This window comes from Neofelis nebulosa, chromosome 8 (assembly GCF_028018385.1).
Source record: "Neofelis nebulosa isolate mNeoNeb1 chromosome 8, mNeoNeb1.pri, whole genome shotgun sequence".
Lineage (NCBI taxonomy): Eukaryota > Metazoa > Chordata > Mammalia > Carnivora > Felidae > Neofelis > Neofelis nebulosa.
The window spans coordinates 65,272,576-65,293,519 of NC_080789.1; the positions used below are offsets into that span (position 1 = coordinate 65,272,576).

At 37.1% G+C, this 20,944-nt stretch overlaps 1 protein-coding gene and 1 pseudogene across 1 annotated transcript in view; one reads left to right on the forward strand and one right to left on the reverse strand.

The window, feature by feature from the left end:
* Positions 1–20,944, forward strand: part of FAM186A (family with sequence similarity 186 member A) — a 79,703-nt gene that overhangs the window by 22,479 nt on the left and 36,280 nt on the right. The window contains exons 2-3 of the mRNA XM_058742807.1: positions 19,093–19,309; positions 20,251–20,421. Coding sequence (XP_058598790.1) covers positions 19,093–19,309; positions 20,251–20,421 — 388 coding nt within the window. The remainder of the gene's footprint in view (positions 1–19,092; positions 19,310–20,250; positions 20,422–20,944) is intronic.
* LOC131519612 (heterogeneous nuclear ribonucleoprotein A1-like) lies at positions 3,076–4,067 on the reverse strand (annotated as a pseudogene).

Sequence of the window (20,944 nt, forward strand, 5' to 3'; positions counted from 1 at the left end):
ATGAGGCAAAAGCCTGTCTGAATACTCCATAATATGTCCTATGAACTAAGCTTTTTAGTCAATCTGGGAACAGAATATACTTCTCCTCCCTGTGTGAGTTCTGGGGTTTATAATCATTTTAGGTGGACTTCTTTTAGTTGTCTTATATAAGAGGATGAATCTTGTCCATGTAACTTCATCTAGAATGGAAGCATTGGTTGAACTCTTCTTTTAAAAACTTTAAAAATTATAATAAACATAAGTGAAAACTCACAGTTGAAAATACTCCACGAGGGGCACCTGGGTAGCTCAGTTGGTTGAGCGCCTGACTTTGGTTCAGGTCATGGTCTCCTAGTTCAAGAGGTCGAGCCCCACAGTGGACTTGCTGCTGTCAGCCTGTCAGTGCAGAGCCAGGTTCAGATTTTCTGTCCCCCTCTCTCTGCCCCTCCCTGCTTGCACTCTCCCAATAAATAAATAAATAAATAAACAAATAAATAAATAAACAAAAGTACTACATGAATTATCACAAAATATACAAATCCCAGAAATATATATATATATATATATATATATATATATATATATATATATGTTATCTGCACCACATAAACCTCCCCATTTTCCCAAAAGACAATTATCTTCATCTTTAACATTGTAGGTTGATTTTGCCCGATAAATGGAATAATCATGCAGTATATATTCTTTAATGTCTGGTTTCTTTTGCTTAATATTATGTTCAGGAGATTCTTTGTATGGAACTATAGTTCATTAATTTTTGTTACTATCATTCCATTTTATGATTTTATCCATTCTACTGTTGTTCTCTACTAGAAATAATATCACTATAAACATTTCTGTGAATATTTTTTGGTACACATATGCATGCATTTCATCTATGAATGGAATTGCTGGTCAGTCAAGTATGCATTGATTTAATTGTAGTAAATAATGCAAAATAATTTTTTCTCTAATCTTCTTTATTTCATAAAAATTTTAGACTTAAAGAAAAGCCACAAAACAGTATAGATTTTCCATATATTTTCAGATCAGCTTCCCCTAATGTTAACATATTACATAGCCATAGTACACTACCAGAATCAGGAAATTAAAATTTATACAATACTATTAACAGAAGATCTCATTTGATTTTATCAGTTTTCTCATTAATGTGTTTTTCTGTCCCAGGATCCTAGCCAGGATCTCAGAGAACACCTACTTTCTCCCTAGTCTTCTGTGGTCTGTATCATTTCCTTGGTTGCTCATTGTTTCCAAGATCTTGATATTTTCAAAGAATGTAACTTTTTTAAATGTCTCTTACTTTTGGTTTCTCTAATATTTTTCACGATGGGATTGGGATTATGCATTTTGGGGGCAAAAATACCCCATAAATGATCTTCATCCTTAGTACATCATATTACAGGGGTCTGCATGATGACTTATGTTGACCTTGATCACTTGGTTAAAATGATTTGTTTACTGTAAAGTTACTATTTTTCCCTGTGTAGTTAATAAATACCTTGGGGAAGATACTTTGAGACTGTGCACATTCTGTGTCTTCTCCAACTTTCGTCCACCGAATTTTGGAATTCATTGATAGATATTGTCTGCAACAATTATTACTGTGATGTTACCTAAGGGTAATTTTCTTTTCCCTCTTCCACATTTATTTATTTATTTAAAAAAAATTTTTTTTAACGTTTATTTATCTTTGAGACAGAGAGAGACACAGCATGAACGGGGGAGGGGCAGAGAGAGAGGGAGACACAGAATGGGAAGCAGGCTCCAGGCTCTGAGCCATCAGCCCAGAGCCCGACGCGGGACTCGAACTCACGGACCACGAGATGGTGACCTGAGCTGAAGTCGGACGCTCAACCGACTGAGCCACCCAGGCGCCCCTCTTCCACATTTATTAATTGGAACGCTGTGCCAGCAAGAACTACCTCTTCCATTTATTTATTCACTAATATTGATAGAGACTCAGATATTTATTTTATCCTGTAGGTTATAATTTATTATTATTATTATTATTATTATTGTTATTGCTTCAATTCTTCCAGATTTGGCTATTAGGAGCTCTTTCTTTCTTTCTTTCTTTCTTTTTTTTAATGTTTATTTATTTTTGAGACAGAGAGAGACAGAGCATGAATGGGGGGGGGAGGGGCAGAGAGAGAGGGAGACACAGAATCGGAAGCAGGCTCCAGGCTCTGAGCCATCAGCCCAGAGCCTGACACGGGGCTCGAACTCATGAACCGAGAGATCGTGACCTGAGCTGAAGTCGGACGCTCAACCGACTGAGCCACCCAGGCGCCCCTCTTTCTTTCTTTTTTTTTCTTTCTTTCTTTTTCTTTTTCTTTTTTTTTAAAGACACATTTATGCAGCGTTATGATCAGACTTTTAATTTAACAATCAACAGCATGGGTGCAAAAGAAAAATCTATGTTAAAACCCTTTGTTGGAATGCTTTACACTTTCCACAGAACAGAAACTAAAATAACCTGTTATACAAGTAGTCACAAATACAGTCCTCAAGCTTTTTGCCCATACACATGAGTATTGTCTAAAATGTGTCTTCTTTGTAGCAGCTAGGCCCTGCCACCCCTGTGCTTGGCTGAGTTCACAAATCTGTTGGAACCTGTAGCTTCCCTGTCACTTCTCTGATTCTCTCCTGCTAAGCTTTGTTCCCTGGTAGTAATTAAAACCTAAAACCGTCTGACTTCGGATCAGGTCATGATCTCACGGTTTGTGAGTTCGAGCCCTGCATTGGGCTCTGTGCTGACAGTCTGGAGTCTGCTTCAGATTCTGTGTCTCCCCCCCCCCCCCCCCCACTCCTCTCCTGCTCATGCTCTCTCTCTCTCTCAAAGAATAAACATTAAAAATATTTTTTTAGGGGTGCCTGTGTGGCTCAACCGGTTAAGCGGCCGACTTTGGCTCAGGTCACTATCTTGCGGTCTGTGAGTTCGAGCCCCGAGTCGGGCTCTGTGCTGACAGCTCAGAGCCTGGAGTCTGTTTCAGATTCTGTGTCTCCCTCTCTCTGCCCCTCCCCTGTTCATGCTCTGTCTCTCCCTGTCTCAAAAATAAATAAACGTTAAAAAAAATAAATAAAATAAAAATATTTTTTTAAACCTCTGCCACTTCCATAGCTGCTGCTGCTGCAACCACCATAGCCACGCTGGGTTTGTGGTTTGGCAAAGTATTGGCCTCCACCACCACAGGGGCCAGAGCTTCGGCCCCCCCCAAATTGCCTCCTTTCCTGGGTCTAAAGTTTGAAGATTGGCCATTGTAATTGTCAAAATCATTATAGCTTCCGCAACCTCCAAAGTTGCTTCCATCATTACCAAATCCGTGACAACCATCCCCACTGCCACTGTATCCATTGCCACCTCGACTGCCACCAAAGCCACCTTGCCCACTGCAGTTTCCTCCACGACCAAAGTTGTCATTCCCGCCAAAACCACCTCCGTGACCACCACCGAAGTTTCCAGAACCACATCGACCTCTTTGGCTGGACGAAGCACTGGCCATCTCTTGCTTAGATACGGCTCTTCTGACTTCACAGTTGTGGCCGTTCACAGTATGGTATTTTCGAATGACAATCTTGTCTACAGAGTCACGGTCATCAAACGTCACACAAGCAAAGCCTCTCTTTCTGCCACCGCCTCGGTCAGTCATGATTTCAATCACTTCAGTTTTCCCCTACTGTTCAAAATAATCTCTTAGGTGATGTTGTTCAGCGTCTTCTTTAATGCCACCGACCAAAATCTTTTTCACGGTTAAGTGCGCACCAGGTCTCTAAGAATCTTCTCTCTCTCTCTTTGGTTCCACAACTCTCCCATCCATCTTGTGTGGCCTTGCATTCATGGTTGCGTCCACCTCCTCCACAGTGGCATAGGTGACAAACCCAAAGCCTCTGGAGCGTTTGGTGTTTGGGTCTCTCATTACCATACAGCCTGTGAGCATTCCCCATCTGGCTCCTCAGATGCTCATCGGTTGTTTCAAAGCTCAAACCTCCGATAAAAAAGCTTCTGCAGCCATTCGGGCTCTTTAGTAGATTCTGACTTAGACGTGACAGCTGTGGGAGGGGAGACTTTAATGATGCTTACTCAGCAGTGTCCATAGGCAGAAAGGAATAATCTGATGAACATATCTCAACTCCTGTGTTCTTTCAACAAGTGGCTATCTATCTATCTCTCTGGAACCACAAGATGTTCCAGGATCATCTTATACATTCCCTGTCCATCCCTGAAATCAATGATTTTTCCAAAAACTCGTGTTCCTTTTCTTGGAGACTGATGTTTAGAAACCAAGATTTGGGGCTAGGTGTGTTCATTATTACTGGAGTGTTGTTTCTTCTAGGCCCTCTTACCAAAGAGAGCTAGAAAGTATATGTATATGTATATGTATATGTATATGTATTAGCCTATGTAGATATATACATCTATATTTATCTTTGTGTATATTTAAAACATGATTTAATACTGATAGTTCAGGTTCCAATCCTATACCATAGGGTTCATTTTTAGTCTTTTCCTATTCCTTATTTGTAACTTCTTTTATAAGAGTGAGAAACCCAGTTCTTATTATCTACAATACATTTATTTATTCATTCATTTCTAATGTACCCATAGAGTAGTTTCAGAGTTGCTAACTCATTTCCATGCAAGAAATACATTTACTGACTAGTATAGCATTTATGAACCATTCTTTGTATTTAACCTTAAATTATTATTTTTTTCCCCAAGGGTACTAGCTGGTTTTTTTTCTTCCCAATGTGGTTATATTACTCATTTGTATATAATTAACTTCAGTTGTTAGTGTTTGTATCCATTTCTTGTCACCCTATATACTGGTTGGTTTCAACAGTTTATTTATTATGTGAATGGTTTGTAAAACATTACTATGGTGGTAAAAGTCAGATTATATAAAAAGATACACTGAGAGAGAGATTGCTGGGAAGATAGCAGAGTAGGAGGACCCTGTTCACCTTGTCCCATGTATACAACTACATAACACTCACATCAGAACCCAGAAAACAACCTGAAGACTGGCGGATCAAACTCCACAGCTAGATGTAGAGAAGAGGCCACACTGAAGAGGGTAGGAAGGGTGGAGACACAGTGAGGAGCTAAAGGGATTCACTGGACTCTCCCCTGGAGGGAGGGACCTGTGGGCATGGAGTAGGGAAAGAAACCTGCTATTACACCAGAAAGACTGATTCTCCATAACGTTTGGCTTTGAAAACCAGAGGGGCCAAATTTCATGAATTCTTCCAACCAGCAGAACTTAAAGCCTAGAATTTTATTTGTATCTCATCTCATCTCATCTCATCTCATCTCATCTCATCATCTTATCCGTGCTTCAGGGACACAAGCCAAAGCCTAGAATTTAAAAAATCAGTGGGCTCACTCTGGGAGAGCCAGGAAGGCCAGAGGAAACTGAGTCCTTACACTTAATGCCATAGAGCAACAAATAACCCACAGAGAAACAGCACAGAAGCAGAAGTTTGAAAGATGCCTGGGGTGTATGGGAAAGAGATTTGTTTACTAATCTCAGAGCATGTACTGGAGGGGCAGGTTCATTGGGAGACTTCTCCAGGAACAAAGGAGCTGGCAGGCACATTTCCCTCCCTTTATCCCAGTATAAACACATGGCCACTGCAAGAACCAGCACTACCCCAACATTCACTTCCTAACTTGCTTACACCATGCCCCACCCCCCCACCAGGCTTTGGGGATCTGCCCCCTCCAGCCGGGCTTGTCTCAGTACTGGTGCTGTAGGTCCCCTCCCCCAGAAGACCAGCACAAACCTTGCCAAAACTGCATCTCCTGAAACTGTGAGCTTTGTGGAATCGTGATCCTGGCAGCAGCTGTGGTAAGTCCCCTCTCTGGGACCACAGGCCATAATTTCTCTGACATCAGCCGTAGAACATTTTTTTTTAGATATAGCTCCTGAAGGAAAGGAAATAAAAGCAAAAATAAGCTATTGGGATTACATCAAAATAAAGAGCTTGTGTACAGCAAAAGAAACAACCAACAAAACTAAAGACAGTGTACTGAATGGGAGAAGACATTTGCATTGCAAATGACCTATCCAGTAAAAGGTTAGTATCCAAAATATATAAAGAACTGATACAACTCAACACCCCAAACCCAGATAATCCAATTAACAAATGGGCAGCAGACATGAACAGACATTTCTCTAAACAAGACATCCAGGGGCACCTGGATGGCTCAGTCGGTTAAGCGTCCGACTTCGGCTCGGGTCACAATCTACCGGTCCAGTGAGTTCGAGCCCCGCGTCTGGCTCTGGGCTGATGGCTCAGAGCCTGGAGCCTGCTTCCAATTCTGTGTCTCCCTCGCTCTCTGCCCCTCCCCCATTCATGCTCTGTCTCTCTGTCTCAAAGATAAATTAAAAAAAAAAAAAACGTTAAAAAAAAAAGACATCCAGATGGCCAACATACACATGAAAAGATGCTCAACATCACCCTTCACCACAGATATGCAAATCAAAACTACAGTGAGATACCACCTCATACCGGTGATAATGGCTAAAATAAAAAACACAGGAAACAACAAGTGTTGGTGAGAATATGAAGAAAAGGAATGCTCCTGCACTGTTGGTGGCAATGCAAACTGGTGCAGCCATTGTGGAAAAGAATATGGAGGTTCCTCAAAAAATTAAAAATAGAACTGCCCTATGATCTAATAATTGCACTACTAGGTATTTACCTAAAGAAAGTGAAAACACCAATTCAAAAAATATATACACCCCTATGTTTATAGCAGCATTATTTATAATGCCAAATTATGGAAGCACCCCAAATATCCATTGATAGATGAACGGATAAAGATGTGGCATATACATACAATGGAATAATTTTTTTTAATTTTTTTAACGTTTATTTATTATTGAGAGACAGAGAGAGACAGAGCATGAGCATGGGAGGGGCAGAGAGAGGGGGGAGACACAGAATCCAAAGCACAGAGCCCAATGCGGGGCTCAAACTCACAAACCACGAGATCATGACCTGAGCCGAGGTGAGACCTTTAACCGACTGAGCCACTCAGGCACCCCTACAATGGAATATTATTATTCAGCCATTAAAACAATGGAATCTTGCCATTTACAACAACATGGGTGGAGCTTAAGAGTATAGTGCTAAGCAAAATAAATCAGTCAGAGAAAGACAAATACCATATGGTTTCACTCATAAGTGGAATTTAAGAAACAAACGAGAAAGGAGCTATCAAAAAAGAAAAAAAAAGAGAGAGAAACCAAGAAACAGACTCTTAGCTATGGAAAACAAACTGATGGTTACCAGAGGGGAAGTGGGTGGGGGGGTGGGTAAAATAAGCTATGAGGATTAAGGAGTGTACTTGTGATGAGTACTGGGTGATGAATGGAATTGTTCAATGACTATAGTGTAAACCTGAAACTATTATAATACTGTGTGTTAACTCTACTGGAATTTAAAACAAATTTTTTTTCTTTTTTTCATTTTTTTTTTTTAACGTTTATTTATTTTTGAGACAGGGAGAGACAGAGCATGAATGGGGGAGGGTCAGAGAGAGGGAGACACAGAATCTGAAACAGGCTCCAGGCTCTGAGCTGTCAGCACAGGGCCCGACACGGGGCTCGAACTCACGGACCGCGAGATCATGACCTGAGCCGAAGTCAGCCGCTTAACCGACTGAGCCACCCAGGCGCCCCTAAAACAAAATATTTTTTAAAATTTCCTAAAAACCACTATGTGAAAAGTAAGAAGATAGAGGTTAAATTAATAAATTTTATTCCAAATACTATCATTTCCACATTTAATCAATATAAAAATTATTAATTAGATATACATTGTTTTCGTTATTGGGTCTTTGAAATCCAGCCTGTATTTTGCTCTTACAGTACATCACAAATTGCATGGTAAATTTTCATTAGAAATATTTGATCTATATTTAGATTTATAAAATTTATATTTGAAGCAGTAGATTCACATATCAAGTTCTTTCAAAGGTAAAATTTTTCCAATAAATGAGTTGTTAGTTTTTAAATTTGGATTAGTTTATTTCAATTTAAAATGTATTTCCTGTCACACTTGCCTGTTACAGTTGCTCAGTAGCCACATGTAGCTGGTGGCTACCATAGTGGATACTGTTGCATCCACAGGACTCCTGAAACAGAATGCTACGGGCAGCAGTGACAGTCACAGCAAAGTTTATTGCAATGAGAGGCAAGGCCAACCGATCGGGACAGACACTCTTGACCAGAGTGCGGTCTCGAACAGCCGGGGTACAGAGTTTTTATAGGTGACCACATCATCTTATCATCACCTGGGAACAGAACAAAGAAATAGTTCCCAGATGGGGGTGGAAACAGTTCAGACATGCCCTTGCCCCAATCCAATCAAACACTAATCCAGTTGATTTTCCTTGAACTTTTGTTCCCTTGATTGATAGGACAAGGCTGTTATCTCTTAATCTACAGTGTTAAAACAAAGCTGTTATTTCTTAAGGCTACAGGTTAGCCCTACACTACAATTTAACCCTTACAGATACCACAGCTCTAGAAAAACTCTTGCATATATGCACCAGGAAGAATTTTCAGAAATGTTTCCATCATCATTTGTAAAATCAAAATACTGGTAACAAACAAATACAGAATGAACAAACGAATAAATAAATTATAGCATATTTACACAACAAAATATTAAATAGATGTCAGTGGAAGTAAGTTCACTATAGTTACACACTTCACCATGGGTAAACTAGAAAACACAATGTTGAGGGAAAAAAGGAAGTCACACGAGTATATAGAGAATGATTCAGGAACAGGCAAAACGACACCATCTATTGTCTAGGGATATGCGCACGTGTGTCTGCTGCAGGGGAGGCAAAACTTCACCTCTATCCATGTTGTTTTCAGCCAGGGCTCTTTAAAAGACAGATTAACAAAAGATAAACAGTTCATTAGCACGTGTAGTGTACAGCATACGGAAGAAATCGAAACAAAGAGTAACTCAAAGCAGTTTATAGTAGCATCTTCAACAAAGAATAGTAAATCTGTGGCTAGATGACAGGACAAAGGAGAGCAATGGTGGTGAACTGTGGGAAGGTTATTATGCACCAGATTATTTTGATGCTAATAAATCTGTCTTCGGGAGAAAGAGTTTTATCCTGCCTTTAGGCAGAAACAAAGTAGGGTAGAGGGAGATTTTCCTGCATTTGTTGCTTCTTCATTGCCTTTGGCTCAATAGTTTTTACATCAAAGAGGCATATTTTGGGGTGACGTGTTCTGGTTTCTCTCTGCTAAAACAAATTTCTGTCAAACAGGTGGTATAAAACAACAGACCTTTATTCTCTCACAGTTCTAGAGATCGGATGACCCAGACACTGAGTCTGGTCACTGTGACTGAAACCAAGATGTCAGCGAGGTTGCGTTCTCTATGGACTCTTCCTCGGGGAGAATCCATCCCTTGCTCCTTCCAGCTTCTGGTGGCTGCCAGCATTCTTTGGCTGTGGCCACATCACTCCAATCTTCAAGGCCAGCAACTTCAAATTTCTCTCTGCCTCATTTTCACATTGAACCTTCTCTGTAGGTTCAGTGATCTTGACCTCTGCCTCCCTCTTACAAGGACACTTGTGATAGTAATAGGGCTCATTGAGATAATTCAAAAACAATCTCTTCACCTCAAGATGATTAATTTAATCACATCTTCAAAGAATTCTCTAAACTTGCACCAATGGGTTAACAAGGCTTAGGGCAGGAAGCCACCACAGGGTGAAAGCGTCCAGGGCTAGACATTAAGTAAAATAAAGCATAGGGTGCTGCAGGGAGAAAGCGCCCAAGGTTAGCTAGTGAGATGAGTAATTTATCTTTAAAGCTGTATGCTCCATCAATATTAAACTTTAAAGATAACAGCTAATTAGTTGTATCACCTACAGGAAAACATTTTCCATCTGGCTCCAGTGTATCATTGTGCTTTGATCTCAACTTCAAATGCCAATTGCCCCCCAAACCCTTTGCTTCTTACACACACAGGTTAATGGTCACTATCTGATTGTTTCCTTCTGCACATTCACCATGTATGTAAAGTCTTGAGAGCTCAATAAAAACAGAGACAAAACTCCTGTTCGGGTCTCTTGTCTCCTCCCAGACATTAGCCTCTCTCATTTTCATTTCTGCATCTGCTGTCTTGCTGGACAAGAGAGAACTCCAGATTGAAAGTCTGCAACACCTTTTTCAATACGAAGTAACATTTACACATTCCAGGGACTATGACCTGATACCTTTGGGGGAAGGTCATCATTAAATCTATTACAGTAGTAAAAGTACAGAGAACAAAATTCAGGATAGTAGTTATCTCCTGGCATTGGGAAAGGGATATAGCTGCCATGGGGGGCACAGGAGCCTTTAAAGACATTGTTTCTTCAGCTGGACAATGGGTACACAAATGTTCATTTTGCTTTTGCTATTATTACCTGCATCTCAGGTTCTGTTCTACCCACTCTAGATTAGATGGTCAAATTATGGTGATTTCTCTGCCCACCCTCTCATTCTGACTCTTCTGCCTCTGTGGCACATAGTAACTACTTAATAATTTGTAGCATTTATAGTGTTTATCATGTTACCTATGGTAAAAGTTTACCTATAGATTATCTCATTTAATCCCCATGAAAATCCAATATGGATAGGTATTATTCTTAATTCTATTTCAAATATGACAAAAATGAGATTTTTGAGGCTTGCTTTTTTAATCGGAGGATTTTTTAAAATTAAGGTAAAATTCATGTGCTATAAAATTTACCCTTTTGATGTCTTATTCTGGGAGTTTTGGCAAAGGCATACAGATGTGTGACCATCACTAAAATCCAGATTTAAAATAGTCCCATCTTCTCAAAATATTCCTCTTTGCCCTTTTGTAGTCTACCCCTCCCCAAACCCCAGCCCCTGGCAGCTGTTAGTTTTCTGTCCCTATAGTTATCCCTTTCATGAATGCCATATAAATCAAATCACCCTATGTAGTCATTTGACTCCATTTTAGCATAATGTATTCATTCAGCAATTGAAGGATATTTTGGTTGTTTCCAGTTTGGAGAAATTATGAATAAAATCACTACAAACATTCATGTATTTGTTCTTGTATACACACAACTTTTCATTTATCCTGAGTAAATACCTAGGAATGGTATTGCTAGGTCATATGGAACCATACATTTATAAGAAATTGCCAAACTGTTATCTGAGGTAGCTTTACTACTTTGCATTTCCACCAGCAATGTATGAGAGTTCCAGTTGCTCTATATCCTTGCCTGTGCTTGGTATCGTCATTATTTATTTAGATCTTTGATTTCTTTCATCAATGTTTTTCATTTTTCATTTTCTTTTCTTTTCATTATTTTTTTAATGTTTTCATTTTTCAATGTACAGATCTTGCACTTATCTTGTTAAATGTTTACTTCCATATTTCATGTTTTTAAGTGTATTGGAAATGACACTTTGATTACATTTCAATTTCCAGTTTATTGCTACTTTATAGTAATACAAGTTTTGAGTTTTGTATACTGGTATCCTATCCTGTGAACATGTTAATGGTAGGTTTTTGGTAGAGTTTTTACATAGACAATGTTTTTGTCTGTAAATAGAAACCATTTTACTTCTCCCTTTCCAAATTTTATTCTTTTATTTCCTTTTCTTACCTTATTGTGATGGGTAGGACCTTCATACAATATTGAATAAAAGTGATTAGAGCAGAATCCTTAGAGCACTTTAGACTTCCACTGTTAAGTATGATGCTAGCTGTAAATTTTTCATAAATTCTCTTTATCATTGTGTGTATATATCCTATTTTGTTTATCCATTCATTAATCAATGGACACTAGGGTTGTTTCCACTTCACTGCTCTTATGAGTAATGTTGCTATGAACATAGGAGTCCAAACATTTGCTCAAGTCCCTGCTTTTAATTCTTTTTTTATCCTTTTTTAAAATATTTAATTAATTTATTTAAATTTAAGTTAGTTAACATACAGTGTAGTATTGGTTTCAGGAGTAGAATCCAGTGATTCATCACTTACATACAACACCCAGTGCTCATCCCAGCAAGAGCCCTCCTTAATGTCCACCCCCCATTTAGCCCAACTCCCCACTCCCCTCCCCTCCAGCAACCCTCAGTTTGTCTCTGTATTTAGGAGTCTCTTATGGCTTGCCTCCTTCTCTGTCTTTATCTTATTTTTCCTTCCCTTTCCCTATGTTCGTCTGTTTTGTTTCTTAAATTCCACATATGAATGAAATCATATGGTATTTGTCTTTCTCTGACTGACTTATTTTGCTTAGTATAATACACTCTAGTTCCATCCACATTGTTGCAAATGGCAAGATTTCATTCCTTTTGATTGCTGAGTAATATTCCATTATATATATATATATATATATATATATATATATATATATATATATATATATACCACATCTTCTTTACCCATTCAGCAGTCAATAGATATTTGGGCTCTTTCCATAATTTGTCTATTGTTGATCGTGCTGCTATAAATATTGGGATGCATGTGTCCTCTCGAATTAGCATTTTTGTATACTTTGGATAAATAACTAGTAGCGCAATACAACCCTGCAATTGCTTTAAATTCTTTATATACCCAGGAGTGGTGTTGCTCGGTCATATGGTAATTTTATTTTTAATTTTTTGAGGAACGACCATAGTGTTTTCCATAGTAGCTACACCATATTATATTCCCACCCACAGTGCACGTGGGTTCCAATTTTCTATATCCTCACCAACATTTGTTATTTTCTATTTGGGTTGTGAAGTAATATCTCATTGTAATTTTGATTTGCATTTCCTTAATGATTATGATGTTGAGCTTCTTTTCATATGCTTGCCAGCCATTTGTTTATTTTTTTTGAATGTCTATTTAAATCCTTTGCCCATTTTCATATTGGGTTATTATTTTTTTAATATTGAGTTGTAGAAGTTCCGTAAGTAATATGAATGTTAACTCTTTATCAGAGACGTGATTTACAAATATTTTCTTTGACTTTTCAATCTGTTGTGTCCTTTGATCCATAAAAGTTTTACATTTAATTTAGTCTAATATGTCTATTTGTACTTTTGTTGCCTATGGTTTTGGTGTCAAATCCAAGAACATTGCCAAATCCAATATCGTTAAATTTTCCCTCTATGTTTTCTTCTGTTTTACAACTTTAGGTCTTATGCTTAGGTTTTTTATCCACTTTGAGTTAGTTTTTGTATATTCTTTAAGGTAATGATCCAACTTCATTCTTTTGCATGGATCTCCAATTTTCCCAGCACCATTTGTTGAAAGACTGCCTTTTTTTTTTTTTTTTTTCACCATTGAATGGTCTTGGCATCTATCAAAAATCACCCAACCATAGGGGCACCTGGGTGGCTCAGTCTCTTGAGCATCCGACTTTGGCTCAGGTCATGATCTCACAGGTTGTGAGTTTGAGCCCCGCATTGGGCTCTGTACTGATGGCTCAGAGCCTGGAGACTGCTTCCAGTTCTGTGTCTCCCTCTCTCTCTGCCCCTTCCCCACTTGTACTCTGTCTCTCTCTCTCAAAAATAAGCATTCAAAAAAATTTAAAAAAAATAAAAAAAAAATCATTGACCATATATACAAAAGTTTATTTTGGGGCTCTCTATTCTATTCCCTTGGTCTATATATATGTCTTTATACCAGTACACTGTTCTAATTACCATTGCTTTTGTACTAGGATTTAAAGATGAGAAGTGTGTGGGGCGCCTGGGTGTCATTGGACTTTGGCTTAGGTCATGATCTCATGGTTCATGAGTTTGAGCTCTGCATTGGGCTCCTCACTGGCAGTGCAGAGCCTGCTTGGGATTCTCTCTCTCTCTCTCTCTCTCTCTTTCTCTCTTTGCACCCACCTCAGAATAAATAAATAAACTTTTTAAAAAATGAGAAGTGCGTGCTGTCCAATTTATTATTCTTTCTCAAGACCATTTTGGGTATCCAGGGTACCTTGAGACTCCATATGAATTTTGGAGTGGATTTTTCTATTTCTGCAAAAAATATCATGGGAATTTTGATACAGTTTGCATTAAATCTGTAGATTAGTTTTAGTGGTATTGATGTCTTCACAATATTAAGTCTTCCAATACATGAACATGGAATGTCTTTCTATTTATTTGTGTTTTCTTTCATTTCTTTTGGTAACATTTTGTAGTGAAAATTACAAATGTACAAGTTTTCCACCTCCTTGATTTATTCCTAGGGTTTTATTCTTTTGATACTATTATAAATGGATTTCTTAATTTCCTTTTCAGATTGTTCATTGTTGGTGTATAATGACACAATTGATTTTTGTGTGTTATTTCATATCCACAACTTTGGCTGAATACATTTGCTAGTTCTAACAGTTTTTTCATGTATGGAATCTTTAGGATTTTCTACATATAAGATCATATCACCTGAAAATAGAGACAATTTTATTTCCTCCTTTCCAGTTTGGATATCTTTTATTATTTCTTTTTCTTGCCTAATTGCTTTGGCTAAAACTTACAGTAATACGCTGACTAGAAGTGGTGAAAGTGGGCATTCTTGCCTTGTTCCTGACTTTAAAGGAAAACATTTCAGTCTTTCACTATTGACAATATTATCTCTGGAATTTCATATATGGTCTTTATCATGTTCAGGAAATTTCTTCTTATTCCTAGTTTTTTGTATGTTGTTATCACGAAAAGGTGTTGAATTTTGTCAAATGCTTTTTCTGAATCAATTGAAATGAACATGTGGGGTTTTTCCTAGTGTTCTGTTAATTTGGTATATTTCATTGATTGGCTTTCATATATTGAAACATTCGTGCATTCCAGGAATAAATCCCACTTAGTCATAATGTATAATCCTTTTAATGTGCTGTTGAATTCTGTTTGAGAGTATTCTGTTGAAGATTTTTGCATCAATATTCATCACGGATGTTGGTCTATAGTTCCCTGTCTTTTTCCTTTCTTTCTTGTGGTGTCTTTATCTGACCTTGGTATCAGGGTAATGCTGGCCTCAAAAAATGAGTTAGGAGGTGCTACTACCTCTTTAGTTTTTCTGGAATAATTGATAAAGATTTGGTATTCTTTCTTCTTTGACCACTATGGTATGTGCTAGCTTATAGTGTTATTTTTCATCACTTGGCTTATCAAACTTTGTCTTCACTCTCCTGTGTTCCTGACTTAAATTTTTGCTGCAATTGCACTTTCCTTCCTTTCTTTCTTTCTTTCTTTCTTTCTTTCTTTCTTTCTTTCTTTCTTTCTTCCTTTGAGGTGACAGCTCAGACCCTGGAGCCTTCTTCAGATTCTGTGTGTCTCTCCCTGTCTCTGCCCCTCCCCCACTCATGTTCTGTCTCTCAAAAATGAATAAACGTTAAAAAATAAAATATTTCAGCATCCCTTTTATTCCTGAGGTGAAATTCATAGATATAATATCTATACTCATACTTTAAATAATTAATATAAATAAATGTGAGGGCAAATAAAAGGAAAGTAATTTCTAATAACAGGCATTTCAGTGTGTAAATTCTAGGCCAACTTCACCAGAAGACATAATAAAGAAGTAGACAGAGGCTTGTACCTATATGTAGAATTAAAATAAATGTGAAAGCTATGAATATAGGTTGATACAAAAGCAGGTTTATCGTACTGATATTATATAACTATTAACGTTAGTGCATTGCTGTTGGTACTATGGTACCGACAGAATGGTAAAATTTGTTGGAGAAATTCTAAAGAACATCTTTCCTTTGATTTACATAATATTTGCATTCCTGGAAACTTCAGTATATAATTAAACTAGGCAAAAAATATTTTGTTTATATTTTAACAGGAGTAAATTTCCAGGCTCAAATAATTATAAACAGATGTTTTTCTTTTTACCTACATGAATGTCTCAGGACAGTCAAAATCTATGCAGGATTGGGCCAGTTCTTCATTGTGTGGACTGTCCACTATAAAATGAGCTAGCATTCCTTAGCACCTTTCACTGAATATCAATAAATCCTTCCTCCAAATCACTGTTGCAACCAAAAATGATTCCCCAAATTCCCAAAGACACGTATGAGGTAGCAATTTACTTTCCTATTGAGAATATTGGTATACAGTTATAAGCAAAATAAATTTGCTGATAGATTCTTGAGAAGGTGAAGTAATGAAATAAAAGTGTTGAGGAATATCTGATACCTGCTTTCCACGGGTGAGGGCTAGGTAAAGAAAAAACAAAAAAGGAACTTCCTTTTACTTACTTGTTTACAGCAGTCATTTATAAAACATTTTCACATATGTTATACATCTCACATCAACTGTAAATTTAGTATCTCCACCATTTTTAAAAGTTTTTTATTTTCATTCCAGTATAGTTAATATACAGTGTATTAGTTTCTGGTGTATAATATAGTAATTCAACTGTTCTATACGTTACTCAGTGCACATCGTGATAAGTGTACTCTTTAATCCCCATCACCTATTTTACCCATCTCACCACCCACCTCCTCTATGGTAACCATCAGTTTGTTCTCTAAAGTGAAGAGTCTTGATATGTCTCTCTCTTTTTTTCCCTTTGTTTGTTTTGTTTCTTAAATTCCGCATAGGAGTGAAATCATATGGTATTTGTCTTTGACTTATTTCACTTAGCATTATACTTTCTAGCTCCATCCATGTCATTGCAAATGGCATGATTTCATTCTTTTTAAGGCTAATATTCCATTGTGTATATATGCCACATCTTCTTTATCCATTCATCTATCAATGGACATTTGGGGTGCTTCCATAATTTGGCATTATAAATAATGCTGCTATAAACATAGGGGTGTATATATTTTTTGAATTGGTGTTTTCATTTTCTTTAGGTAAATACTTAGTGCAATTATTAGATCATAGGGCAGTTCTATTTTTAACTTTTTGAGGAACCTCCATATTCTTTTCCACAATGACTGCACCAGTTTGCATTGCCACCAACAGTGCAGGAGCATTCCTTTTCTTCATATTCTCACCAACACTTGTTGTTTCTTGTGTTTTTTATTTTAGCCATTATCACTGGTATGAGGTGGTATCTCACTGTAGTTTTGATTTGCATATCTGTGGTGAAGGGTGATGTTGAGCATCTTTTCATGTGTATGTTGGCCATCTGGATGTCTTGTTTAGAGAAATGTCTGTTCATGTCTGCTGCCCATTTGTTAATTGGATTATTTGGGTTTTGGGTGTTGAGTTGTATCAGTTCTTTATATATTTTGGATACTAACCTTTTACTGGATAGGTCATTTGCAATGCAAATATCTTCTCTCATTCAGTACACTGTCTTTTAGTTTTGTTGGTTGTTTCCTTTGTTGTACACAAGCTCTTAATTTTGATGTAATCCCAATAGTTTATCTTTGCTTTTATTTCCTTTGCTTCAGGAGCTGTATCTAGAAAAATGTTCTATGGCTGATGTCAGAGAAATTATGGCCTGTGTTCTCTTCTAAAATTTTTATGGTTTCACATTTAGGTCTTTAATCCATTTTGAGCTTATTTTTGTGTATGATGTAAGAAAGTAGTCCAAGATCATTCATTTGTATGTAGCTGTTCAGTTTTCCTAACACCATTTGTTGAAGAGACTGTCTTTTTCCCATTGCATAGTCTCGCTTCTTTTGTCAAAGATTAATTGACCTTATAATTGTGGGTTTGTTTCTGGGCTTTCTACGCTGTTCCATTGATCTATGTGTCTATTTTTGTGCCAGCACCATACTCTTTTGATTACTACAGCTTTGTGGTATAGCTTGAAATCTTGAATTGTGATACCTGTAGTTTTGTTTTTTGTTTTTTTTTTTTTTTTCATGATTGCTTTGGGTATTCAGGGCTTTTTGTGGTTCCACATAAATTTTATAATTTTTTCTTCTAGTTCTATGAAAAATGCTCTTGATATTTTGATAAGGATTGCATTAAGTGTGTAGATTGCTTTGGGTAGTTCATACACTTTAGCAATATTTGTTCTTCCAACCCATGAGTAGGGAATGTCTTTCTGTTTCTTTGTGTCATCTTCAATTTCTTTCATCAATATTTTATAGTTTTCAGAGTACAGGTCTTTCACCTCTTTAGATAAGTTTATTCCTAGGTATTTTATTATTTTTGGTGCAATCATAAATAGGAGTGTTTCCTTAATTTCTCTGTCTGCTACTTCATTATTAGCGTATAGGAATGCTACTGATTTCTAGGTATTGATTTTGTATCCTACAACTTTACTGAATTTATTACTGGTAACAGTTTTTTGTTGTTGTTGTTTTGTTTTGTTGTTTGAGTCCTTAGGGTTTTCTTTTTTTTTTTTTAAGTTTATTCAGTTATTATTTCTGAGAGAGAGAGAGAGAGAGAGAGAGAGCAAGCACAAGTGGGGGTTGGGCAGAGAGAGAGGGAAACACAGAATTGAAACAGGCTCCAGGCTCTGGGCTGTCAGCACAGAACCCAATGCAGGGTTTGAAGTCACAAATCAGGAGATCATGACCTGAGCTGAAGTCAGATGCTCAACTGACTGAGCCACCCAGGCACCCCCTTAGGGTTTTCTATATATAGTATCATGTCATATGCAAATAGTGACAGTTTAATTTCATCCTTACCTATATAGATGCCTCATTTCTTTTTCTTCTCTGATTGCTGAGGCTAGTACTTCCAGTATTATGTTCAATAAAAGTGGTGAGAGTGGACATATTTGTCTTGTTCCTGATCTTACAGGAAAAACTTATAGTTTTTCACTATTGAATATAATGTTCACTATGGGCTTTTCATATACATCCTTTATCATATTGAGGTATGTTCCCTCTAAACTTTGTTGAGACATGCCTGGGTGGCTCAGTTGGTTAAGTGTCCAACCCTTGGTTTCGGCTCAGGTCATGGTCTCACAGCTTCATGGGTTTGAGCCCTGCATTAGACTCTGTGCTGACAGTGTGGAGTCTGCTTAGGATTCTCTGTCTCCCTCTCTCTGCCCCTCCTTTACTCATGCTGTCTCTGTCTCTCTCAAAATAAATAAACTTAAAAAAAACCCCACTTTGTTGAGAATTATGAACAGATGTTTGATTTGTCAATAAACTGAGTATTAATATATTCCCTCTTCTTATTCTTATAGGACATTAATATGCAGCTGGCTGACATACTGCTCAATGTGCAGCGAATAATCAATCGCTACACTGTTGATGAGAATGTGCACTCCGGAAGGAAAATCTCCCTTCCAGAACATAAGAAATGGAGAATAAATTTCCTGGATAAAATAGTTACTTATGCTAAGAACAGTGAAATTAGAGAAAAGACTCTTTTGCACATCCTGGTCTGGTTGGAAGAATGGAGTAAGTTTTCAGAAGTGGTTCAAAGGAAAACCATGAAGTTAATGAAAAAGAGAGCAGGATCTATAAGTAAATTTTAAAGGGTTAATCAGACTACCTTTAAAAGAAGACTAAGGAGGTTATTCAGAGAGTTATTGTCCACTGTTTCAGTAAGAATAAAGTAAGCACTATGTAGTCTTGCTTACTTAGTGCCAGCAATTCTGGGCTCCTTGCTTCTCTTCAAGCATGCCAGTATGCCTCTGCCCAGTGTCTTTATGCTTACTATTCCTTTGCCTGGAACACTGTCCACAAGTAGCCATGTGGCTCATTTTCTGCTTATATCTCACTTTAAAATGATGTGTTCTCTGACCATCTCCATTCCCTACTCCATGGCACTGTCCATTCCTCTTTATTTTTTATTTTTGTCTGTAGCATTTCTTATGATCTGCCATACTATATAATTAATGTTTATATTTTTGTGTTTTGTGTGTCTCCTTTCACTAGAATGCAAGCAGTATGAAGTCAGGGAACTTGTTTTATTCAGTGTTGTATCCTCAACATCTAGAACAATACATGACAAAGGAGACATTTGGCTGAATGAAAGAATGAATAAGCTAAGAATACAAAAAGAATAATTTCATTAAGTTGCAAGAAGTCTCATATAATGAAGGTTTTAAAATACTAGACAACTTATGAAAGGAGTTGAGGTTTAGTTCCTCAATATTAAAACACATGTTCACATTTTAGTTACCAGAGTATTTTCATGTCCAGGATTTACTGTTTAGCTTTCTATTCCAAGCCTCATCCTTCTTCATTTCTTCATAGAGAAAAGCCTCAGAAGAGCAATAAGTGTGAGACACCTATATTCCTTAATACTATATTATGAAGTAGTTAGCCGATATTTAAGCCTATATGATTATAATCATTTTTCTACACAAAAATAATTTTTTTTTGCTCTCTTCAAGATGCCATTTTGTCTGAGATGACTGCAATTGATATTGAGGAACACCATCACTGGATAGCAAAAATGGAGTTTTTACCAGAAATGTACAAAGCTATTGAGAGCAATGTCAAGATACTGAGTAGAATTAGTGTATCTTTATTTGAAGAAAAGAAGAGACAAAAGAAAAAAATAAGTAAGGGTGCTTTAAGACATTGGAAACAGATTTGACTGTTTCTAAAAAATGGCTTTATTAAAGTAAAAGTTACATACCATAAAACTCACATATGTTAAATGTAAAATTCAATTACTTTTAGTAAATTTAGAGTTGTGTAGCTATCATCACAATATTTTATTTTATTTTATTTTATTTTATTTTATTTTATTTTATTTATTTTTTAAAGTAGGTTCCATACCCAGCATGGGGCTTGAAGTCATGACCCAGAGATCAAGAGTCTCATGCTCTACTGACTGAGCCAGCCAGCCACCACCACTGCCTCCCTCCATAATTCAATTTTAGAACATTTCCTTCATCCCAAAAAAGATCCCTCATGCCCTTTTGCAGTCAATCCTCACTCCCACCCCAGTTCCAAACATACACAAATCTATTTTCTGTCTCAATAAGTTTGCCTTTTTTGGACATTTCATAAGATGGAATCATATTATACGTAGTCTTTTATATGTGGTTTCTTTTACTTAAGTAATGGTTTTGAAGTTCA